Source organism: Phalacrocorax aristotelis, chromosome 5, assembly GCF_949628215.1.
Source record: "Phalacrocorax aristotelis chromosome 5, bGulAri2.1, whole genome shotgun sequence".
NCBI classification, from domain to species: Eukaryota; Metazoa; Chordata; class Aves; order Suliformes; family Phalacrocoracidae; genus Phalacrocorax; species Phalacrocorax aristotelis.
In genome coordinates, this window is record NC_134280.1 from 28,624,966 (window position 1) to 28,651,168 (window position 26,203).

The window sequence follows — 26,203 nt, forward strand, 5'->3', positions numbered from 1 at the left end:
CCAAAAATAGGCGGCCTTTGAGCTACCCTATTATTATATTTCTTTAATTAAGAACGAGTAATTCAAACTGTGGTACGTGGGACACACACACAAAGTGCCCAGCTGCAAGATTGCACATGACCAAAGGATCTGCTTGTCTGTGCAAGTTTTTGTGAGCAGGGAACTCCCTTGGGCAATTGGCAGAGAGAACTTGGAAGAATCATGGTCTCCCTGTGCTTTTGGATCTCGACCTCCAGTTTGGAGTCTCCAGCTAGATGCTTGCCTTTCTATTTTCTGGTGACTCTTTGAACAGCATTTTTAGGTGGAAAATATATTTGTTTCCCAGTCTTGAAGATACTGATCTAAGGTAAAATCTTGCACAAAATGATTTTAAAAAAAAAGTTGAAAAAGTTAAACTGTATAATATTGTAATTAGGGCTGAGGGAGTATAAAAACTTAAAATTAGTTTAGCACATCACTTGACAGATGGGAAGTCATTTATGTAAATTTAGGGAAGTGGTAGTTTCATTCAGTTCGTCTAATTTAAACACTATTTCTTATTATTTTTGGTATGTGTACAGAGGATTATAGGATGGCCATTATTCTGACAGGAGGGCTTTTCATATTTAAATTTAAATCCACAAAAGACTACCCTATTAAAATGTAAACACGCTGTGATAATGAGCACCTAATTATGCAGAAAGGTTAGTCCAGCTACTCTGGTGAACAGCTGTGTGCACATATTTGAGATAATGCTGCTTCTTACACCCTAAAAATCACCTGCAGGGCTACTGAGAGGTCAAGAGGTGCCTGATACACAGGTGTGAGCTCCCTGTAAGAGGTTTGCTGATGCTGAGTGCAGATCTGAGAGCAGAAGGGCTCTTGCAGGTTTCCACTGAAAGCAGGCCCTGGTGGCACCCAAAAGCACGGAGAGAAGATGACACAATTAACAGTTCCCCCTCCCTACAGTCTGGTGCTGCTAATCCGAGTTAAAACTCCTACCAGCATCTTTGGAGAACCTTCCTCTTTACATCTTGACAGCTTTCTCCTTTTGCCAAGAGAAAGATCGTGCAGGTTTCCTGGGGAGCTGCCAAATGACAGCTTGAGTTCACACCTGAAAAGCAAATGAATAAAGAGAGAAGGAAAGCCTCAGCCTGCCTCCAGCCTCGCACAAACGCAAAGGGTTCTGGGAGTGTGGGCATGAGCAAGCCCTGGAGCTGCAGCAGCAGAAATGACATGAGCAGAGTCCAAGCTGAAGCTACTGTGGAGGAGGGAGCATGGGGCCCATTGCCAAAGTGTGAAGGTGTTACTAAACAGCTGCAGGCCCTAGGTGAGGTGCAAGCCTGGCCACGGCTGATTCCTGGAGGTGTGGGACAAGGCTTGGAGCTCCACACTGTAAAGCAGCCTTTTGTGAGTTAATTTGATTGGCTTTTTTTCCCAGACTCCTTGCAGCAAAGGCTCAGATCAGCTCTCTCAAAAGGCACAATAACAATCAGCAGTTGACAACCAGGATTTATTCTTTAACTACAGCAAAATCAATATTTTTGCACATATTACTCATGGTTTATAAACTTTGGGGGTAGAGGTCACCAAAAGCGAAGCTGCATGACACTTACTTCTTCAGTCTTTGTCATTTTAGGGCAGGGAGTGCCAGTATCCCTTGTGGAGAGCTGCTGGTGGCTGGACACCATGCTAGCACAGCCCTGTGCTTGGAGCATAGCTGTTGGGTGACAGCACACAGATGCTTTTGAACAGTCACCCCTCTTCTCCCCACACACATCGTGGTGGGTTGTTTCTAGCAGGGTGTTTTGTGATTCTTAAGCCTTTTTCACAGAATCACAGGTTGGAAGAGACCTCAGGGATCATCTAGTCCAACCTTTCTAGGAAGAGCGCAGTCTAGACAAGATGGGCCAGCACCCTGTCCAGAAGACTCTTGAAGGTGTCCAACGTGGCCGAGTCAACCACTTTCCTGGGGACATTATTCCAGTGGTTGACTGTTCTCACTGTGAAAAAATTTCCCTCTCATGTCCAATCGGAATCTCCCCAAGAGCAACTTGTGTCCATTCCCCCTTGTCCACTCCACGCGACTCCTTGTAAAAACGGAGTCTCCATCTTCTTTGTAGCTACCCCTTAAGTACTGGTACATGGTGATGAGATCCCCTCTGAGCCTTTTTTCTTTTGTGGGAGAAAGGCTACTTTTAGGTTCAGGTGAAGGAATTCAGTGCAAAAGCCTTTCACTTTCCTCTAAGGGTGAGCATTTTCATCACAGTTGTAGAGATATGAAGTGACTTCCCTGGGACATAGAGGAAGTCAGTGTAAAAGCCAGGAACTGACCAAACAGGCCTCCTAACTCGTGGCTTCAGCGTTGTGCTTCAGCCACGAGGCTGTCCTTCATGTTTCTGCTGACCCTTCATTATATGCTTTTCTCTGTTAAAGTTGAAAAGCTGACTACTTGGCAGCTGAGAATTTACCCTTCCTCTCGCCCCTGTACAATAGCAGCTTTTCAGACAGAATCCGCACAAAAGAAACATTTTGCTCTTCCTCTGCTGATCAGAAGAGCTGAGCTGCAGCTACGTTAAAAGCACAAGGGCCTGACCCTCGCTCACGCCGCATTCAAAGACAAAGCTTCCAGTGATATCAGTCTATGTGGCGTTAGACCTGTGCTCTGGGAAGGGCGCCACTAGCAAGATGCCATCGAGTAAACTAACGCAAACCCAAGGAGAAAAAAAAAAAAAGCCGAGACTTCCTAAGACGAAAACATGCGTTATTATTTGGTGTCGACCCCTTAGAGCCAGCTGGTGCCAGCTCTGGTGCCCGGGGAGCCCCCAGGGTACCAGCTCGGTACCGCCTCCGCGTCTTTTCCCCTGGGGCGAGACTGCGGGGACCGGGCTCCCACCTGCGAACGGCCCTTAAAAAAAAAAACAAAACTCAAATAACGCAGGAATGGCCGGTTCCAGCAGCTTTCCTTGCGAGTCACTCTCCTCCGCTGGCTGCCCGCTCCCCGCTCCCCCCACACACTACCCGCCCCTCCGCCGGAAGTGGGGGCACGGAGAGGGGGGACGCGGGCGCATGCGCAGGAGGTGCCGCCCGGCCGCGCCCCGCCCCCGCCGCGGTGGGGGTCTGGCGCGCTCCCTGCCCGCGGCGCGAGGCCGGGTCCGGGCGGCGGGTAGCGCCGTGGGGTGGGGGGTGGGGGGCGCGGCGCAAGGGCGCGCGCGGAGGGGGGCAGGGGGTGGAGGGGGGGCGAGGAGGACGGACGGACGGACGGGGTGAGAGGATGTGAAGATGGCGGAGCTGCAGATGCTGCTGGAGGAGGAGATCCCGGGGGGGCGCCGGGCCCTGTTCGACAGCTACACCAACCTCGAGCGGGTGGCCGAGTACTGCGAGACCAACTACATCCAGGTGCGCCGGGCGGGGCGGGGCGCGCGCAGCCTAACGGTCGCCGTCCTAGCCTAACGGTCGCCGTCCAAGCCCCGCAGCGGCCCCGGACACGGGGGGCGAGCGAGCGAGCTTGGGGCAGCCCCGGCGGGGCAGGGTCGCGTCCTCCCCCGCCGTGCGCTGTGGGGCTGCCGCCGCTGGCCCGGTGCCGGTGGCAGTCCCCGGCCCGCCGCGGGGCTGGTGAGGGGAGTGGGGTCGCCACCCCCGTCCTCTTGGCGACAGGAGGGTGACAGGCGGGTGGCACCGGCTGCAGCCCGGGGAGGAGGAGGAGAGCCGGTTCACCTCCAGAATGAACTACCTCGGCGTGACGAGGCATTTAAATATTTAATTGATTTCTAAATTAAATTCCTTCCACTTTGTGAGCGTGTTGAATATTCATTTCGGATTGTGTCTCTGTCGCTCCTTTTCGTTTCCTTCCCACCTTCCCCTCACCTTTGCTGACAGCACTGAGATGATGTGATAAATGAAGGAGATACCGGACTCCTGTAAACACAGTATTTGTGCTTGTTAATTCAGGGCACAATGACACATATTTTAATTGGGATATGCCTGTCAGTTTATATTTCCCTTCCGAAGCCGTATTCGATAGGATGGGCAGCTACCAGGTGGTAGGTGCAGGATGAGAGCATGATGTACTAGAGATGATACAGAATTAGGAAGAAGGAGATCAAGCGCAAGTTGGTACCGCAGCGTGTGATTTTTGTGGTGACCACGCTGAAGCCAGGTTGGTGTTAGGACTTTGGTTTTTTCCTCTCCTCTTTTTACTAGGAAGAGAAGCAAAACACAGTTACTTTGATCGTGATTTTAGGGCTAAATGAAAGAATTCCCTCCAAATAAACAAACAAAAAGAAAAAAAAAATTATTTGTGGGTCATTCCTAAGAAGGGTCTGAGTGCATAGGAAAGAAAGGAGGGGGGCGTGGGTTTGTGGTGTCAATGTTGAGAGAAGTACAAAGGGTCCCAGTTTTATTTTTGCTTTCAGTCCCCTAAGCGGACAGTGCTTGTGTGTTTCCAGAGGACAATTAGGGATGAGATCTGTGGCAAGATTATTCTGTCAGTGAAAATGGGAGGGAATACTTAAAATGTCCCTGTAAAAAAAAAAAAGCTCTGTTTCTTTTGAATTGTTGAATGACCAGCTGTCCTTTAGAGAGAAGACTTTGCATATTTTGCATCATTTACAAAACATGAAAATTACAGTGAAATTAAGTAGATGTATTTTATTATGTAATAACTTTTCCTGTGTTGAATTAGTGTGGCTTACATTGTTTAACAGAAATATATTGAAATAGTTTCTTATGGTTATAACCTGCCATACATGTATTTAAATTTATGCTTTTTTGAAAGCTGGGAAATGGATTTCTCTGGAAGAGGGGAGAGGAGTCTTGGAAGGCAGAACTGGATAGGAAGAAGTGGATGTAATTTGGTGGTTTTTTCTTCTTTGGCCTTTTTTTGTGTTCTTCAAATAAACCAAAGTTTATAAAAGCTGTATTGAACAGCTACACTTTTATTGTTTTAATAAATACGACAGAGGGCTCGGTGCTGTTTTGTACAAATAGAGAATGAAAAAAGATAGTTATTGCCCCAGACAGCATACAGTCCGTAAGGACAGCTAGAGATAATAGGAGATGGATACAGACAGATGGTGAGTGAAGGAAAAGAATGAGGCGCTCTTGGTCAGCCTGATGGATTCTGACCACCACACAGCAATACCCTGACTGTTGGCAATTTATGCAAGCATCGTGACAACAGAGGGGGCGGGGGGGGTGTGTGTGAGAATGAAAGAGTGGAATTGTGTTGTGAGTGTTGACTGTGGGTCACAGCATGAACATGTTAAAATTTTAAACAAGTGGGGAATGGAGGAGATCAGCCAGGCAATGTCCAGGCTCCGGCTTTTGGAACTGGCTGAGGGAGACAGTGGGATTACTGTAGAGAAGAGGTCCGGCGTGAGGGGATTCTGGATTTAGCAATGCCAGCGTCCTACTAGAAAAATCTGTTGGCAAACCCACCCCACCTTCATGGTGCCTGCGCTACATAAAATCCTACACAGGATCTGTATACAAAACTGATTTTTTTGTTCTCTGCAAGAATAGGAATATAAATATTGGTTATTTGGATACTGGTGATTTTGCTTCTAATAATAATTATTATTCCAAAGCTATTATGTCAAGTTAAGTCCAGTTTATGTTGAAAACCAGTATCCTTGGATTTTGTGGCAAAGATGGACTTGTGATTGCTTGGAAGTGTGTGGAAGAGTAATCCGGAGTAGTCCAGAAATTCATGTAGTGAAGATGGACTAATTCTACTGCAATCTTCTAGTGTTTCACTGTTGACAGAAGGTTTTGTTGTGGGTGTTCTTGAGCTCTCCTAGAGGAGGCTCAGAATGAGATCCTAACTTGATCTGCAGGACGATAGGCAGTGCATTGAAGGCAGTGCCCTCCCATTGACGATGTGGGCATTGAAGGCATTACGTTGGCTTGTATTTGTCAGTAGACAAGCTGCTCCCTTTTCTTTTTGTGCCAGTTGGTGCTTGGAGGTTTTATTGTCAAGTACAAAAATTGTTGCAAAAGTCAGTGAAGGCATACATCAGTTTAACAGAGAATGTGAAGTTCAGTGCTAAGGTGAACGTGTTTTTTTCTCTTTTCCCGTTAGCAACATCATAGCAGCCTTAAGGTAATAGAACCTGTAATCTGTTACGTGTGGAAATTGCTAGTTCATGGTAGTAGAGTTGTGGTGATTGCAACTCATTTGACTTCTGCTTATGAAATGAAAAATCTGTTCTTTAAAATTTTGGCAGTGTTGATCCAAATTATGATTGATACTTGGTGAGCTCCATAGCTTTAGCAACAGGGAATGTTACATAAATTGTTATCCTTCCCTTGAGTCTGTGATACAGTAGTCTATCAGAGCACTTCAGGTTAAAATTTTGTGGAAAATAGTAGGAAATACAGCAAGTATATAATAAATGGACCTGCAGCAGTGAAAGACGAAAGGCTACTGTTTGGGCAAAAAAAGTTTTTTCAATCATTGTTCTTCAGCAATGGTTGTTCTTTTTAAATTTTCCCACTGGGTCAGTTGGTCTCCCAGCCCTCCAGCCAATCAATTACCTAGTAAGGTGGTGTATTTTTTCAAGAGATGCTACTCAGTTAAATAGGAAAATAAATTGAAGAAGAAAAACCTAAAAGTATAATTTCAACTTACATACTACTGCAGTTTAATAAATCTTCTGTGATTATGATTCTACTTCAAATAATAATAATAATAATAATAATTCAGTTTTAGGTATCAATGCATAAATTGCTGACCTTAATCTGCTTGTGTTACTACAGAAATCAAATAAATTTTCTTACCAGAAAGGTCTCATTCTTCTCATAACCTGGAGGAATCTTCCAGTTATTTCTGCATCATACCACTGCTTCTTAAAGAGAAGGGGAGGATATGCAGTTTTATTTAGGAGGATGTTCTTGTGGTATCTGACACAATGTCAATCACAGGTTAAATTCTGTACTGTCTGTTCAGAACTTTATGTACTGGTGCTGTGTCCTCTGTTACCAAGTTCAGTCTCAGTTGAAACTGCAATAGAGTAATTTTATAAATTTGATTGTCTGATGTACTTGATATTATAAAAAAAAATTTGCAGTCTGTACTGTTTTATCTGGGTCTTTCATATGAAAAACAGAGAATAGTTATACTAGACAGTGTGCCATGTTTACAAAACTTTTATATTCCTTCATTATTTTTGATCAGGGTTATCCTAAAGAAAATTTCTAGTTATGATTGTGTAAGTGACAAAATGGAGGGATTATGGAATTTGCACATCTTGTTACTGGTATAATAACATAAATTCCAATGCTGTCTTGGCCTGTCCAATTTCTTTGAGCTTGTCCTGTATAAGCCTATTCTGGAATAATCTTTTGTTTGTTTCTCATGATCATTGCTCTTTTAAAAAATTGGCTTTTCATTTTGTGCAGTGTACGGAGCTTTCTAGAGTAACTGAATGCTTTTGTCTGTTAACTCTTTGTTGAAAGAGTTGGAAAAAAAATATCAGATGGAGGTGTTTCAGCCAGTAAGTATCTACCAGGAACAGGTTTGCGGTGGGGGAAAGTACTAATGCCAAAGTTAGCATGCAGAATTGAGTGAAAAGCCAAGCCTCTGTGCCCTGCTTAGCTTTCAGGAGGAGTGTAGGATTTCTGTGTGCTGTATTGTCCAGATTTATCTAAAAGGCTCTGTATTTCTTAGTTTTTCAAGATTATTATGCTTTACTTGTCAGCTCTAGAGACTGAAAAGGAAGAGTGAGCTTCTGATTCTCCTCTCCTCATAGTCTTCAGGTTGCCATGACTGTATTGCGTTGTATATATAGAAATAGCCTTCTAGTCTTTGTGAGGGGAAGGATGGGAAAATGATTTTTGTTGAGGTTCTTAATGTTACATCTTTCTGGTTATTAAAAGTGCCTGCTTTCGGCTCCTGCAGATAGCTTTATTTAAATAGACATGAAGATGAAAACTACTTGTTTCTCAGTAATTTTACTACAGTCCATAGATCAATGAGTGTCATAGTTGTCTTCCACATATCTGTTAATTTTACTTGGACCTTCTAAGCAAAAGCAAGTAGCTGTAGGTTTGGAAGCATCTTCCAGTAAGTTGAGCAAGAGAATAGGGCATCTATTAGCATAGTCATTTTAAATTGCAAAAATGGTGGTCCTTTACAAATAGTAACTTAGTGGTTACAGCTTTAGTAATGTAATGTGAAATTTCTGCAGAGTTTCTTGTGATGACCAGTACCAGTATATAACTTGTTTAAGTATATAGGGAATTGCAGGTATTTTGGTTGTTCGTAAACAAGTTCAAGAAATATTTCTGTTTTCTTTACTGAAGATGTGTATCACCTTAACAAAGGCAACTGAGTTAGATTTGTAAAATTTATTTAACCATCAGAAATGTATCAGAGGAAAGTTGTTTTCAACCTTTCTGTTCCTTAAACTTGTTTCTCTTATAATGCAGCTTTGGTGAAGAGGTGATTAAACTTAGCACTGATGGAATACTTGTTCTGCAGGCATGAAAGTGGGTATTGATTAGATCCAGCAAATATTAGTCCAGAATTTCAGGAAGATGCTGACAAGTTGAAACTCTTTAAAAACACTAGGAAACTAATAAAACAGTTTTGATAATGGTTATATGGGCAATATGCTACCTTACTCCTAAGTGCAGTGAATGAATACATAGGTATATCTGGCCCACCAGGCTATGGTAGGACTTCATAAAAACTGTATGATTTAAAAATTGAAGTAGTGTGCTGTGGTGGGTTAACCTTGACTGTCTGCTAGGTGCTGACCAAGCCTGTCTCTCATTCTCTGTCCTCAGCAGAACAATAGGAGAAAGTAAGCCCATGGGTTGAGATAAGGACAGGGAGATCACTGTTACTGTCATGGGCAAAACAGAGTCGACTTGGGGAATATCAATTTAATTTGTAGCCAATTAGAAACAGAGTAGGATAGTGAGAAACAAAACCAAAACTAAAACCACCTTCCTCTCACCCCTCCGTTCTTCCCAGGCTCAACTTTACTCCTTCATTCCCAACTCTTCTATGTCCTCCTCCTGAGTGGCACAGTGGGACGGGGAATGGGAGTTGCAGTCAGTTCATAACAGTTTGTCTCTGCCGTTCTTTCCTCCTCACACTCTTCCCCTGCTCCAGCATGGGGTCCCTCCAACAGGATACAGTCCTTCACAAACTGCGCCAACATGGGTCCTTCCCATGGGCTGCAGTTCTTCACGAACTGCTCCAGCATCGATCCTTCCTAATGGGGTACAGTCCTGCAGGAGCAGACTGCTCCCATGTGGGTCTTCCGTGGGCCATAGTTGCTGCTGGAAAACCTGCTCCTACATGGACTCCTTTCCACAGGCTGCATCTCTTGCCACGAGCCTTCTCTGGCGTGCGATCTCCATGGGCTGCACCTTCTTTCAGAGCATATCTACCTGCTGCAGCATGGGGTGCTCCACCATGGTCCTCCATCAGCTGCAGGGGGACAAGCTGTGTCATCGTGGTCCTCTCCATGGGCTGCAGGGGAATCTCTTCTCCAGCACCTGGACAACCCCCTCCTCCTTCTCTGACGTTGGAGCCTGTGCAGGGTTGTTTCACGTATTTCTCACTTGTCTCAGCTGCATTGCAGTGTGTTTTACTCTTTCTTAAATATGTTATCACAGAGGCACCACCATATTGCTGACTGACCCAGCTTTGGCCAGCAGTGGGTCTGTCTGGGAGCTGGCTGGAACTGGTTCTGTCTGACATGGGGGCAGCTCCTAGTGTCTTCTTACAGAGGCCACCCTGCAGCCACCCTGCTACCAAAACCTTGCCATGTAAACACAATACAAATGCCTGAGGGGATATTACTTCAGTGCACTCTGTTTGCATTAACGTTTACTTGTGTTTGTCATTATCACTAAATCCCAACAATTAAGGGGAAACTAAGCTTAGCGATTAATAAGACTGTATGTGGCCACTGTGCTTTTGTTTTCAAGAAGTAATGCTTTCTGCAAATTTGAAGTAGCTGACTAAGTAAGTGAAAGTCTTACTACTTTCTTCAGTCTCCCCTCTGGTGCGCTCTCATGTTCAGCCTGCACATGGTTTCATGATCCTCTTTGCTCCATGTTCCTTTAAGGCATAAGGTGGAAGTAACTGGATGGTAGACTCTGGTGCTACTCTAAAGGAACCAGTAACAATACTAATGATCTTTCTGGGTTCTTTACTTTTTCTTTTCCTTCCTCCTTCCCTTTTACTTTATCATCAAGTACCTAAGTTTTAAGGACCTGATAATTTAAAGGAAGGTTGGCAGATACTGTTGCTTGAAGGAGAGAGTTAGATAGTCTCCCTTGTGTTATCAGGATATACAAAAATAAGTGTCTTCTGAAGTGACACCAAATGTGTTCAAAATTAATGACAAAATTAGAAAGAAGTACTTAAAGGATAATGTTCATGTGCCTTTGATTATAATTTTCTGAAATAAAATTTCATGGTAGTAGTCCAGTCACAATATATGCCTGTCAGAGTTGTAACTACATTAAATGGTTGTACAAATTATTACTGCATTTCTCTCTATACTCAAGGTTTACAATGAGCTTGTTAGTTTGGTAAGGTTAGTGAGGATAATCTAGGTGTAGGACCATCTTGTCTGTTTCCTTTTAAGTGAGTCAGTGTAGGTGATAAAGTTGGTGAAGTATTTATCACTCAACCAATCTACTTTTCCTTTGCATTAACCGTGCTGTGTTTTGCCAGGAAAGCTGATTTAATGCATTTAATACTGTCACAAGTTCAACCTGGAGTTCAGGAAGGGTAGGATTGATTCTCTATTGAGTGGATGTGGAAATAGCATGAGCCATTTTATTAGTGGTAATGGGAGTTGCTGGTGGTAATGCTGTATGTATAGCGGTGAAAATAAAATTTGTAAAAATGCAAGTTGCTAATAAAAGTAAGTGTTGTAACCCTAAATGTTAGTTGCAAGTGGCATTCTAGTTGTCCCCTTCTGCAGTTCATTTTCAGATTGTGATTATTGAATAATATTGATCAAGAATTGTAATTCAGAGTAGTCAGCTGAGGCATCCTACAGTTAATAAGTTCTTTAAAATTTATTGTCTGTTGCTCATGTTCTACTTGCATTTGCAGTCATTAATCTTTGTGGCTTAGTGCTGTAGGTTTTAAGGCAGGAAGTGGTGCACCGCCATGGTGCACCACGTAAGACAAGAGCTTCTCCAGTCAGTGCTTTAAGCAAGTGAGATGTTACTCTGCTATGTTCAGCAGAACATTTCATTGGAGAAAGAAACGTTGATTTAAGTACCATGTTTTGCAGCAAATTTTCAGTAGTCTATATCTAGAGTCTAATGGCCTATTTATCTTGGATTTTGTTTTTAGATATTATCTTTTCACACTTAATTGTGCATTTGAAATTAACTTCTTCCTTAGTAATCGAAGTTCTGTAAATTTTGCTGGATACCTGGAACTTTAGTCATTGGACTACTTATACTTTATGAAGCAAAACTGCATGTCAGTAGATGAAGCATGTAATCACAGCACACTGAATTTAGGTGCATTTCATCTATTTAGGGTTCTTATAAGTTACATTGGCAGTTTTTTCTTGAAGTGAATGAACTAATATGTTCTTGCGAATGAGTTGTGCCTACTTCAGTGAGAAATCTTAATTTTCTGGTTCTGAGGTGCAACGAGCAAGTTGCTCTGACAAATTCATAGTAATATGCTCTGAACTATGGAGTCTATATATGCTATTCACTTTTCCTGTAGCTTATTTCCCAGTAGATGTCATTGTAATATCTACTCTTAATGGTCTTTCAGTTTGAAATGTAAGCGCTTGTATTATTATTAGTTTAGTGTTGCTGTAGTGAAGTCATTTTATGCTCAGTGAATTGCAGGGTGAGGAACAAATTACTTTGGTTTAGGGTTCTGGTAGCCTGTATGTGTTGGTTATACACATAGCCAAAGCTAGTTTTGTGCTGAGCTCATAAATTCAGTATTCTTTCTTAAAGACTCTAGGTAAATGTGAACATTTTTATTAGGGTATTTTGTAACTTTGTTGTGATTTTACTGTTTTAATATGTATGAACTCTGCCAAAATTATTGGGATTAACTTTTGTCTATTTTTGAGCTGGATGCTGTTTTGTCAAAGTTGATTGATATGATAGATCATATCAGGTTTTTAAAACTTTGTTCTTAGCAATTTAATAGCCATGATCTGATCTTCTATTTCAGCTGATATTATTAACAGATTTCAGGGAAGCCTGAGATGCTTTTGTTTGATGATGCTTATTTCAACCTTCATGCCATTGTTGTCAAAAGTATTTTAATTCTTTTCAATTTTCAAACTGATATTTACATGAACAAATAGATAAGCTTCAGAAGAACTGTCTCCTATATTGTGAACTACTGTTCTTCTATTTTTTGACTATATGTCATATTATGAATGCTGTTGGAAATAAATTATGAAGCAAGATGATGATCCTGATTTTTCACACTTTATGGGAAATGTTTTATGGGCAAATTATTGGGAGGCTGATTAACATTGTTAGAAAGCAGATATTAATTTCTGTTATTCCTTTTGGTGAATCTTTTGAGTAAAATATTAGGATAAACCTTGCAAGAATTTCTGTGAGGTTTTGTTTTTTAGTGTTAGTATAAATAGGTTCACTGGGTTCAAGGAAGGAAAAGAAAGTGGTTTAAATTCAGATTTTAGAGTTGAAGGAAATCTTTTTATCATAGCTATGTAGAATAAAAATTAGGAACTTTTGCTTTTGAGTGGCTTATGAGAGGAAGGTTTGAAAAACATATTTACTTGCTCGTCAGTGTTAAAGTTCCATGATGGGATTTTTGGTTTCAGAAGACTGCCCCAGTCTTTCCAGCAATGGAGGGCAGATAGCAATTTTCTCTTTGTCCAGTGCATTACCAGCTGGGTGGCTCTGGCAGTGGCTCTCCATTCCTGCATGCAGGTATACTAAGAGGCATTCAAATTGAGATTTAGGGAGGGCAGTCCTAATAGGCTTGCCCAGTGTTGAGATTGAATGGGCTGCCTACTGGACCGTCCTGAAAGACTGGGATCTGTAGATTTGAAAACTTGCATTTAAAACTGCTAAGTGCATAAATTCTTCCTGTTACCCATGTAGAAGCTTTTAGAATGCCACGTGGGTAGCAATGCTTGTCAAAAGCTGCAAGGGAGTTTTGCATTTGCAAAACAAAATTTTGCATTTGCCAAAACCAGCTTTGCTGCTGTTTAGGGTCAAGATTGCTGAGATGAGCAACATCTTTCTGCTTCTAGTTCTACCTATATCCTTGTCCTGGGTCTGGTCCTTATCTGATCGTTTGCAAGTCAGCTCAGTTAGCTAAACCAACTAGGATGAGAAAAGCATCATGTATGCTCAGTGATGGTGGGAGTGTGAAGCGAGGGAGGAGCAGAGAATCGAGTAGGAAAGGAGTGGGACTATCCCTGCTGAGGACAGCGAGCTGTTAGATTGACTGCTGTAAGGTAAGAGAGAGGTTCTTCAAGATATCAGGCATCAAACTTTGTTATTTCAAGCTTTTGAGCAGTGCAGTGCTGCTCTTTGGGCCTGAAGATTAGCAGTGAAAATGTCACGTGTTTCTGCCCCTGCCCCCCAGTGAAAACTGTGGGCAGTAGGGGTTGATACTTGTTAAACATGAAAGGGTTGTGGCAGATAACCTCCAGTAATATGTGACTTTTGAAAGCAGAACTAGTGCTTGTCTTTCTCTGTAGTCTGTCTCATACAACAGTCAAAGTCTGTTCTTGGTACTGCTGTTCTTAGCGGACAGGGGGATATAAACATAGCTGAAATAGTATTTTTGAGTCTGATGTCATTTCAAAGAGAAAATTTTAGTCTGCTTAACAAACAGAATATACAAAGCCATTTATGACTGAGGAGTCTAATGTGAATGTCTTGATTCACTTTAATAATAATGATTAAACAGTATGTGTTTACTGAATATACAGTGCAAATTTTCAAAATTATTTCAAAGTGTCCTTTTAAACTGTAAATTTGAGAGGTGTTGGACATTGCAGAGTCTGTAATTCACTCTAATTTTTTAACTAGGTGATTTGTAAGTTGGCATGAGAAGTGGAGCTTGTCTATAGCCTTATAAGTGAGGCAGAATGCTGCAGAGAGCAAGTTTGTTGTCTGCCTACTTTTTTTATTGGGCAAAACCCAACAGGTCTGCTGCAACTTGTGGGGAATGTAAGTATGTTAAATATTCAAAATTAGTTACCTTGAATCAGTTAATGTACTTTTATCTGTCTGGAGAGTGTGTATGGAAACACTCAAACTATTTAGCCAAAAGGAGAAAAAAACCCTCTTATATAATAGAATACTAAAGATTCCATGCCATTATGGAAAGTTTACAGTAATTTTCACTATTCAGAAATATATCTGAAAGGACGGGTAGTAAGAACAAAGCCAACCTCTTATCCCTGACACTGCTAACAGCAAAATAGGAGGCTGAGGTGGATGACAGACATCAGAGACATTGAAAAATGTTCATATGAGCAGAACCTTGAAAAAGGGGCTGTTATTTTTTGACAGAGAAATAATAAATAATAAGAATAGGTAAATGAAGTTGTGAAAAGCATGAACTGTGTACACTGATTTTCTGCTTTTCTGGGGTAAAGTACAAGGATATTAAATTTAGTTTGATAGTTAATGCTACTTAACATAGTCTGTGGAATTATTGCTATGAGTTAAGGCTTCAGGATTTAATGGTATTCTAAAAAAGGCTAAACATTTTAAATAATGAACATATAATTGGTTTTAGCTTTTTCTTTTGTATGTTTTTGCCTTGCATTTGTTCTGAATTTGTTCATGATGGAGTTTTATGCTCATTGTATGAAGTGTCTTGTATTGTCCACTGTAATCCAGTTGACTGGATTATTGGGGATATTGCATCTATTTAATATCATATTTTCTGTCTCCTGAATACCATATATCCTGTATCCTTTGAAATGCTTACTGCACAAATTGGTGTTGGTTTGGCCTTCCAAGGAGAGGGAATTAATGTGTCAAGTTGTTCTTGTCAATTAAGTAAGATCTAGATAAATTTGTGGGGAGGGGTGTTGGAGTATATATGTGAGTGCTGAAATGGTGCTGGTGAAATTAATTGGGTTTTCTCATTATGGCTAATAGCTAGAGAACTGGGAGTGGATGGAGTTGTAGAGAAGCATAAAACTGTGATATTAGATTTATTTGTTGTTTATGGTAAATCAGTGTGCAGTGTTTTCTGATGCACTTCTCAGTTTTCTCACTTTATCCAGCTGTTGGTGATCTCAGAATTTATCTTCAGAGATTTAGGCCTGTTTATCTTCATGTTCTTAGGGAAATGATGCCCATGGAGTGACTCACTCTCAGGAGGAGTGGAGTGATTGAGCATGCAGAAGCTTTGAAGAGCAAACTCTGAATGAGAGTAGTGTGTAGTCAGCCTGACCTAGGGAGGATGTTGTTTTTTGTAGCCTTTTTTTTGTTAAGTTCTTGTCATAAGAGCAGTCCTTTCTTAAAAGAAAGAAGAAGTTCTTTCTGACTGTATGTGGATCTGTATAAATCGATCAGTTTGGATAACAGATGGCAAAAAGTTATCTGTAGACTCTGAATCTCTGTTATAATTGTCTGGCGGTGATAATAGTTAATTTCAACCATCTCCAAATTGAGGACACTTCTGTAACCACTTGATGGGATGAGTTAATAGAACTACTGTAAATTATTACCATGTTGTGATCTGCTTAAAACTTATATTTTAGATTTTTTTTTTAATACACGCACAGTCTTTACATTTATTTTAGTCAATAATTTGATATATAACACAAATACAATAGGGTGAATCCAGTTTTGATGACTGGAGCAAGAGAGAGGGAGTTTAATTTTTCTCATTTGTATACATAAGTCTTAGTAATGTATACCAAATACAGACATCCTTGAAGACAAAAATTTTCATGGTAATGAGTCTGTTGTAAATATTTGTAGCATATTAAGACCTCTCATTTAAGTAAGGTTTATAAATTGTATGTATTATGCAAGACAGGCTGTTATGAATTGTCTCACTTGATCAACAGATGGGTAATTAATTCTGAGGTATAAATTGTTTAACCATTTATACATACATAAAAAAAGAAATTTTAAATGAACAAGTGGGGAATACAGTGCCAGTAATCAACTTGTCCTCTGGAAATCTGTGCTTAAAACTACTGGAAAGAGAAGGGGATTCTGCCTTTGCTTATTTTCTTATGATGAACAAAGTGTAAATATTTTCCTTGTGTTTCACCTTCCATGAAATTTTCTTACCTTTTTTTCAGTTGTATCTTGTGTTAAAGATCCCGAGAAGAACAAGAGATTTGTTTTCACCAGCTGAAGGTTCAGAGTATTGTGTCTTACTAAATTTAGCTTCTTTTATGAGCAGCATGCTCAACTTTTTAATATTCAGTGTATAATCTCAATCAGACTTTCTCTGTGACATCTTAAAAATGAAAAACATACTTCAGGAAATTATTTCTTTTTTGAATGATTTATATAAAAAACCTCCCAAACCCTAAAACCAAGCAGTATTTTGTTCCATTTTCTGTGCCACCCTTGTGGCTGCATAATGATACTGGCAACAGTGGGAGTTTCTGTGGACCTGTCATTTTCCATAAGCAGTGTGATGTGTTTTATCATTTGAGGAAGAACGGTGTTCTGGAGGTAAAGCACCAATTTTAGATCTGAAGTTGGGTTTGAGCTGGGAGAGAGTTTCAGCTCAGATAGAGTTAATTTTCTTCACAGTAGCTAGTATGGGGCTATGTTTTGGATTTGTGCTGGAAACAGTGTTGATAACACAGGGATGTTTTAGTCACTGCTAAGCAGTGCTTACACAGAGTCAAGGCTTTTTCTGCTTCTCACCCCACCCCACCAGCGAGTGGCTGGGGGTACACAAGGAGTTGGGAGGGGGCACAACCAGGACAGCTGACCCCAACTGACCCAAGGGATACTCCACACCATATCCCAGCTAAAACCATGTCATGCTCAGCATATAAAGCTGGGGGAAGAAGAAGGAAGGGTGAGATGTTTGGAGTTATGGCATTTGTCTTCCCATGTAACCATGTGATGGAGCCCCACTTTCCTGGAGACGGCTGAACAGCTGCCTGCAAATGGGAATGAGTGATTGAATTCCTTGTTTTGCTTTGCTTCAGCGCCCAGCCTTTGCTTTATCTATTAAACTGTCTTTATCTCAGCCCATGAATTTCCTCACTATTACTCTTCCAACTCTTTCTCCCATCCCACTGGAGAGGGGTGAGCGAGCGGCTGTGTGCTACTGGGTTGCTGACTGGGGCTAAACTACAACAGGGGTCTACTGCAGAGTAACTGTACTGATATGACTTCAATTCTCCTTCTGTTAAAGGAGACAAAAAAAATTTTTTTTTTGAGGGAGAGAACTTATAGTCTTCCTGTGGTATTTTTTTGAACTGATTTGACCTTAATTTTCAGGCCTCTTGGCATTACCCCATGGTAAATGCTATATTTGATGCAAGTCCCAGGGCAGCTCTGAAAGGCCAAAAATCTGAAACTGGTATTTGTTGTTTAGGTTCTGTTGGAGATGGAGATGTTAAACTGTGGAGTTTGAAATGTGAAGATTATTCAGGTTTGTTTTTTTTTGATTTGTAGGTATTGTGTTAGTTTGTCAAACTGCTTTTTTTTTTTGGTGCCAAAACAAACAGATGCCATTCTTTACATGACTCTGCATAAACCAGATCACAACTTGAGCAGTCAGCTGCTTCTACCTAATAATTTTGGTTTAAGTAACACAGCTTTTATTTTATATTTTTATCTCTAGATCTCATCCTTTACAAATCAGGGTAAGTACTGCTTTTGTTTACAAACAGGGTGGAAGGAGCTTTTTTCAAAGGATATTTTGGTCTGGATTTCATATGCACTTAAGGCTGTGTTTGAACACAGCCCTTCAAGAAGTGTTTGCATATGTTTCTTCCGCTGAATGTAGCAGGGAAAGAGGGTAGTATTTCCTGTGTTTTAGGGACAAGTTGTTGAGTAACTTGACTGGAAGATGGTGAGTATTACAAAAAAGCCAGTTGCCTGTGTCTAGAAAGGTGGAGGATTAGGGGTTATGCAGTTGACAGGGCATTCTGCAAAATGAAGGAGAGAATTGCTTGTCTAAAAAGCAACTTGAAAATTCCTGCTTCTTCTGCACTCCTCTGTGCTACTTTGTCTTAAAGCCTCTCTATCACTTGTATTGTGAAACTCTCCTTTCCTTTCCAGGATTGTTTTATGTATTGCCATAGCTGGGTAGGTAGAGAGGTGATATTATTTCAACATGTCTTGTCAAATGAAAAGGTCATTTGTGCAGCACTTTAATTCATTAGGGTATAGAGAAAAAGCCCTTTTTTTTTCCCTGATGGTAGTAGAACTTGCTGAATATACAGTTGTAACAATCTGTTAGGACAACTTGAAAACAAATGAGTTCACATTAAAAAAAAAAAAAACCCGAAAGAATGTGAGGCAAGAGAACCTTTTGTGACATAGAAGAGGCATTCAGCATTTGAAATGTTCTGATTTTGTTGTTACATCTCTCTCATGTTTCTGCTCTTGTGACAATGAAGAACTCAGAACTGTCAGAACAAGAACATTGTTGAAATTGGGTGAATAAGCAAAGTTTGAGACTCTTATTCTGTGTCATAATTACGGTGAATGTAGACACAAAGGTGAAGATTCTTAATTTCCTGTAATGCAGCACAAAACTGCTGTGAGAGAAACCTTGTGTTCTTCACAAGTTTGCAGTGTCACTTTCTGTTTTTATCCTATAGTCTTTCATTTCTGTAACTTAAATGTAATGCTGTTATGCTATGTAAGCATAATGATGTGAGCAGTCACTGCATTACAATATAATGCTTATAGGTATGCTGGTAAGTTGCAGGCATGCTGTTGGTGGAGTTTGGGTAGGCTGACTTCAAGACTGCATGCGATACTTGCATCCTTAGTGATGTATTTTATGGCTAAGAGCTCTTGCCATTGTGAGAGTTACCAGAAGGCATAAAACTATCTAGTATTGCTGCAGCAGTTGGACATGATGATATTTGGCGTGTGTGGGGAACAGCATAGTAATTCTTAACTGTGGGATTAAAGTTACTCTTTTACTGAAATATCTGTGACCTAATTTAGTCGGTATAGCTGGAAGGAATTGTTTTCCCTATTTGAGACAACTGTAGTCTGTATATGACTTTTCTTTGAAAACTGTGTGTAAAAATTGACTTTTAAGACTACTGCATCTGAAAGAGTTCATTAGTAGGCATTTTCTTAGGTGAGGATAATAATGGATTGATTTCCTTCATGGAAATTCTGAGTTTAAGTTTTACTGGGCTGCTCTGGATGTGCCTGTTGTACTGGAAAAATAGCAGTACATTTTTAGCTTCTGCCAAGATGTCTGTGACAGATGGTGTCTTGTCTGTCCAACATGAATTCTTCCCGCTCTATAAATATTGATTGGAAGAAAAAAAAAATGGTGTTCCATAGCTTTAAAAAAATGTGACCTGGTTGATATAGGAGTGACTAAGGGATATTTATACAGATCTTTGGCAGAACAGCACCAACACATGCAGAAATCAGTATCTGAACAAATCTAAAAGGGCCTGATGGAAATCTGGCTCACATTAGAGAAACAGAGAAAAGAAAAAAATGTGTACATTTGAAGAAATATTGTTAAAATAGTCCCTGCAAGTGCTTTTGTGGTAAAAAATGTTCTTTAGTGGAAGATGAGGTCTGGAACATGATTAATACATGTGCAAGGATGGGTAGCTGCTAATTTTTGGGTATTGCAGATGCACTATACTACTTTCAGAGGCCTCGTCTGATTCATTCATCTGTCCTTTTCTGAAGCACCCTCTCAGCTTTTGTGATAACCAACTTTTTCGGGACAGATTTGGTAGAACTTCTTGTGCCATTGGATGTGCTGCTTATCTTTCATTTTATAATTGCTGTCAAGTTTGCACAGCTCCATCTTGTGTTGGATCCCAAATAACTTCATTGTCTGATTCTTCGCAAGGTATGCTGGTAGAACTATGTCCTTGGCTGCTGCTGCCTCTACAAGGTCCTGCACAGAGATTTGCTGCTGGATGTTGGCTGGGATATTGCTGAAGTTGTGTTTTTCAAAGAGCTTTAGCATGTAATTTTGTGTGGTGTTCACAGGAGTTAGAGTTAAGTGCTGTCTTCAACTGACATTTAAATGTTAGAACAAAGGAACTTAAACTTTTTAGAAAAAAACCTGTTTGGTATTGCTATCATTCTCATGGCGTTTGTCATGTTTGTTTAAGTTTAACCTCGTGTGCTCTTGATTCAAAGAAAGTATTTGGTACATAATCTACTTTGGGTGAATGAGTGAAAACAACAATGTAGAATTCATATAACTTCTGCTGGGGTGTCCAGTTCCATTATTTTGGCTGTCAGGCAATGCCAATGCTTTGCTTTAAGACAGCAGACTTAAACATTCGCTGTATGAAATCCTTGATACTGTTCTGAAGGAATTTTCCAAAAACGTATAATCTCTTCAGGCTCATCCTGACCTGGTGTTCTGAACCATGGTCCTTTGTAGTTAAGCAAGAAGACCCTTAGTGCTGGTAGATTATGTGTTTCAAGTTCTGGCTTTTCTTTAGCAGGCAGAAAACTCTCTATATTGCTAGAGAGAAATTCTGAAATGGCTCTGGCAATACAGTCATAGTGTTTTCGAGTCTGGGGAATGTAAGAATTATTGTATGTGGAAAATCACTTGACCCAAGTTGGATTTATCAAGCATATTGTTCTTTATACCTCAATGTGATACTTGTTAATTATTAAAATAAGTAATTGGCTAATTTGCAGAAAGATATAGTATTTAAGTTGTGTTGAGATGACTGTGTTACAGTCACACTGTAGTTAATATGGGAGATTAAATGCATATCCATTTATGCACGTAAAATGTGCTTATGTTGCTTTAAAGAAATGAGTTACCGCTGGCATAGAACAGTCTCTGGGCAAGAGGCACTGCAATTAGTGTTAAAGTAGGTCATGCTTAAGAAAATGTGTGTGTAAAATACAGATCTCACTGGAAATAATTGTAGAAAACTTGATGCTGTGGTGTTAAGTTATATGCTGCAGGTTGAATATAGCGACTTTGCTTGCTGTTCTTGAGCTACGTAGCAATTGACAGAAGGTTTACTTCTAATTTTGAAGTAAATGGACCAAAACTGCTGGTTAAACTGGGAAAAAGAGAATGACTACTAATTACAGTGCCTGCAGAAAAGGTTTTTTTTCCCTCTGCTTATTTTCTGAGACTCTTAAATTGTAGCAGCATAACAAAGCTTGAGTCTAGTTAAAATGAAAAGCCTGCTGCAACTGTCTGGGCTTTTGTGTTGACAACTCTATAAGAAACATGAACAAAATTGCTAAACTTCTGGAAAACCCTTGTTTCTAGCAGTCTACCCTTGGCAATTAGGCTGGAACTCCTCTCTTGAGGGCATGACTTTTATATTTATGAAATGTTCACTAGGTACTCAAGGAGTGCAGAACAGAGATCTCGGGTTTGGCAAACTGTATAAGAGGTTAGTATCCCATTCGCAATGTGCCAATATTGTGTTTTGTCCAGTGCTATGGTAACAGCAGCAAAAGGTTGTAAAAACATTCTTTGTCAGAAAAGTGAGCAGATACAGCTCTCAGGGCACATAGGAAACAAATCTGTTGAATAAGGTGGTGCTGGTTTTGCTTAACAGTTTTCAGAGTGAACTTTTACTAACTTGCTTTCACTTCCTTTGTTGATCATGATAGTTTGTTTAGTTAGACTTCATCCTTGGTTCAGTTATGGCTGGGTATCACTGAGTGTAACCACCACCTTCAGCAGATGGGTCAGCTTTCAGCAGGCTGAATGTGGATATCAAGAACAAATCGACCTGTTGTCTGCTTGCTTCTGCTCTCTTTCTGGCAAGACCTTCGAGTGAGGGCAAGGCAAAAGGCCTTTGAGTTGTGTGGACTGTTGTGATTTTTCAGAGTCAGACAAGAGTATATTTGTGTCTGGTCATGTAAAGGGGTGCAAAAGTGCATTTTGGGTGATAAGACTCTGGCATGTGTGATGATGCAACGTTGGCCTTTAGATGGTTCTACAATAGGCAAGGAAGGCTGTCCTGTTTATTTAAAAAACAAAAGAAAAAGGCCGGAGAGACTGGGGGAACCTTTCATGGAGAAATGCAGGGAAATATCTTCTGATTTTTTAGTTCTGTGCTTTAGAGCCGATCCACTGCCACTACAGCTCTACCAGGCCTTGCTAATATGAGCATAAATCTCTAGGTTTTGGACTTCTAGTATGCTGCCAGTGGTTCTGTTGCCTCCTAGAGGCGTATTTTATGTTGCAACTGTTGTGTGAAGGTTTCTTATTTTGATCTCTACTTTTTTATATTAAATAAAATATGGTTTTTATTCTGTCAGATTGTGGGTATGTATCTGAAGGCACTTTCTTCCTTTCAGTATGTTTGAATTGGCAGCAGTTTTAAAAAGTGCCAAGTAAGAATAATTTCAAATTTAGAGTTAACTGATCACTTTGAAGGGATTTGTGTTATCTAAGTGCAGTTACTTCCTAGAAATGGAGGAATGATAATGCATATTCCTGCCCCAGTTAGTTTAAGCCCTCTGCTCTATCTGCTATCTTTGAAATGGTATTCTCCTGTTACCTGGTAGCTATGCCACTTCTCTTTTTTTTTTTTTTATGATAAAATTTTGGGGCATGCTCATGTGAGGAAGTAGGTAAAGTAAATGGCAATTGAAAGAGTTATGTTAGCATGATAACGTGGGAAGAGTTCTGAGGATAACAGGATTGTATTTGTTGTGGACAGACAGCAAAGGCTTTCCAGCCACTTGTGTTCCTTGGACTACCTTACTCCTTTCTACAGAGCCTGGGACTCTGCAGCAGAGCTCAATGGCAGCCTGACATAGCTGTGATAAACGATGTGGGTGTCATCTCCACATTTGCCTGTCTCTCTTCTGGGAGTTACTGGTTGAATAGGGTGTGTATCTTCCCCTTATATGCTGTAATTACAGTCTGGCAATTACAAGCTGTCCTGCCATCTAACTAATTACACTAGTACATAGGGCTATAAACTGTGATGGTGGATGACGCGGCTGCGTGTCCTACTTAGCTTTTCTTGCTATGAGGTTGTAATGTCTGCCAGTGGACACTTGGAAGCAGAACACACTTCTGCTGCCATAGATAACTCTGCCTGTGATTCTAAATTAAAGCCGTTAGTTGGCCTCAGTCATTGCTATGTAATGAATTGAATTGGGAATTTATAGTGGAATGAAGAAACTGGCAAAGTTAGAAAATAGATGTTACATAAACCCCTGTGACCGGATAATGTTTTGGGAATATGAAATAGACATTCTTTCTTAGAAATGGTAGATTTTGTCAGATTTAGAGAGATACAAAATCTGTTCATCTGATACTGCTAAGGAGAAAACAATTTTTTTGTACAGCAGAATGTAATTACTGTATGATTGTAGTTCTAACTTCTGAAGGCTGCTTTGCATCTGAAAAGTAACTTGCAAATGCTATAACAGCTTGTTTTATTTTTATCAAGTAGCTGTGAAATGAAATTTGAGTTGAATTAAATTAATCAATGATTTTTACTTGTACCCTCAGTGAAAACTACACATGCTTAAGCATCTTTGGTGAATGAAAAATTGTAGAACAGCAGATGAGATAGTAGAGGTAAGCCTGTGGATCTTTGCTGTTTCTGTGGTTCTTCATTCGGCAGATTTGTATTGGTGTAGTCGCTTATGGCCACAAAGATGTTGATTTTTGTACTGGTATTAAAGCCAAAATCAGCCTTGTATTTGGAACTCTAATAAGAATTATGTTGTTGTATGAACTAGAAAATGATCCACTTCTCTCAGCTGTGTTATTGCAGAAGAGCTAAGAGAGTAATGTGAAGCCTAGATTGATTAGAAGAACGAGCAGTGAGTCTTAAATGCATGTGCAGAATAGGTTTCTCACTGCTGCTTGCTTCTCAAGCAAGAGCTACATCTGATGCTGTGAAGCAGTGATGAATATTAATATAACTACATGTTCACTACATTTCAGATGCAGATACATTGGAGTGCTATCATGCTGTTCAGTTTCTTGTGATCTGTCATTTTAAACTATATTATTTATGTGTTGAACAAACTTTATTACCTTGTCTAGTGGTCTATATAAATGCAGCATTTCCTATGTTTTTTTACATAAACAGGACTTTGGCTCTACTTTCAATGAACAGGAACTTGCCGTTTTTGGAGAGCAGGACATTCGCATGTGAAGACTGGTCATCTGTGCTTGTGAATGTATGGAAACAAATACTAAGTTTGATCCTGGTGCCAGTTAAGGGAAACAGATGACAGATTTTTAGCAATGATGCTGGCAGCCTGAAAACAGTGGTGCAGGTGGTTAGATGTCAGGGAAACTGTGCTTGTCCACAGCTATCGTTCATTATCTTTTTCTTTGGGGTGTGGTAGACTGATATTCTTGTCATAAATTTCAAATCAGTGAGTTAGTTTTGCCCTCACTGGAAGCCTTGAATGCAGTATGTATTGTTAAAAGTTGCTTTTCCATTTAGGAGGTTAGGCTTCGTGTATATTTCTTTGAAAGGTAGCTTTCCTAGCTGTTAATCAAACTTACATTTTGAGGCTCAGCACAGAAATGAAAATACCAAATGAATCAACTGCAATGAAACAAAAAAGATTTCAACTTAATGCAAATGACCTGATATTGACTGCAGCAGATTATTGATGCTGGGCTTCAGCTGGCTTAAAAATTTGGAAGTCCTACTATGATCAAGAAATTCTAGTGACGTTTTGTGCATCATTAGTTTTTTAGTAATCTGAAAAACAGAACAATCTGATGTCAAAGACTTTACAAAAGTATGAATACTATGAGTATATTCCTCAGCTAGCATGCTAGTATGCAGATAACCTAAATTATAATGAAAATTTAATTACAAAAATGGAAATAACCCTATTTATATTTATATTCATATCTGTGGAATATGATGAATGCAATTAACCTTGCTTTTCTTCTGTAAATATGCTTTTCTTTTGTAAATATCGCATTTATTGCTTGCTCTTTGAATGTTGCCTGAATTATAAAATCTGATGATAGTTTTTATGCATTCTTAATTCCAAAACTGGTATCTTCTGTAATGATTATTTGGCCTAAATGCCAAAGTTCCTTATACAGCTTTGTTGACTGCTGTGCTTAGATTACTCTGTGATCTCAGCTCAAAAGGTGATGTGTTTCATTAGATTTAGAATATACAGAATTCACAGTCCTGTGAGAGTCGTCCTAATCCCACTTCTTTTGAGTTGTACTCAGCAGAGTTTACTTCAGTAACTTCACATTTAAAGGTGTTTACATTTTAAGAGCATTTTGAGTGAACAGCAATTTAACTGCTTTCATTTAGGTGTTGAGGAGAGACTCTGGATGTAACTGAGAGGAAATGTACTTTTCAGTTTGACAGATGTTGTTAAGGTGGGGTGGTTTAGGTGCCTGACTCGTTAACTTCTGTCTTTGTTTCATTGTAGTGCTGATCCTTGCTTTTTGTATTGATACTTCTGAGAGTAGTTCACTAATAAAAAAAGGAGTCATGTCACTAGGAGAGTAACATGCTCCATTCTTCTCAGATGGGACAAAGAGTTCTTAAGCAGGTTACTTTAATTATAGTTAGCTGTCCAGATAAGGTCATCTTAGAATATTTTACTTCACAATAGTTTTTATCTTCAAAGTCTAGAGCTTGCTTTTCTACTAAGTTGTATGCCAAATTACCAGTCCCATTGATCTTGTTGCTTTCCTTGTTGACTGGTCTCAGTGTATCTTGCTGCTTGTGTAGTATTTTGAATACAAAATGATAGAAAGTTGTCAGAGAACTTATCAGTGGGTTTATGGAAGGGTGTGTGTGAAGAAGGGCTTCCCATTCATATCTGAAATGTTTGCTTATGTTTTTAACATTTGATTAATTCATAATGTTTAGGGTGTCGAATACATGTAAATGAGCAAGGTGACTACTAACTCTTCTGAATTTTAAAATAAATGGGTACGCATTTGAGTAGGGTCATGAGGTGATCAAGCTCCTGCTTCCTAAAATAATCATAACAGCAATTATTACACAAATAAGCAATTATGTAGAGAAAAATGTTTACATGTAGAGGTGAGCACTTTGGAGATTATAGTGTTACAACTGACAGAACAAAAAAATCTTTCCCGAACTCCCAG

At 39.9% G+C, this 26,203-nt stretch overlaps 1 protein-coding gene and 1 long non-coding RNA gene across 10 annotated transcripts in view; both read left to right on the forward strand.

Annotated features, from left to right (window-relative positions):
* Window positions 1-3,198: 3,198 nt before the first annotated feature.
* Window positions 3,199-26,203, forward strand: part of ABI2 (abl interactor 2) — a 66,186-nt gene continuing 43,181 nt past the window's right edge. For 5 of the 9 annotated variants that reach the window (XM_075093698.1, XM_075093700.1, XM_075093699.1 and 2 more), the window contains exon 1: window positions 3,200-3,378. In XM_075093698.1, coding sequence (XP_074949799.1) covers window positions 3,262-3,378 — 117 coding nt within the window. In that variant the 5' untranslated portion in view covers window positions 3,200-3,261. Of the gene's footprint in view, window positions 3,379-26,203 lie in introns of all 9 variants that reach the window. The other 4 variants (XM_075093707.1, XM_075093701.1, XM_075093704.1 and 1 more) reach the window with 1 other exon arrangement.
* Window positions 22,877-24,278, forward strand: LOC142057522 (uncharacterized). The gene is made up of 3 exons (XR_012660673.1): window positions 22,877-22,967; window positions 23,600-23,668; window positions 24,189-24,278. It is a non-coding gene; the product is annotated as an uncharacterized LOC142057522 (long non-coding RNA).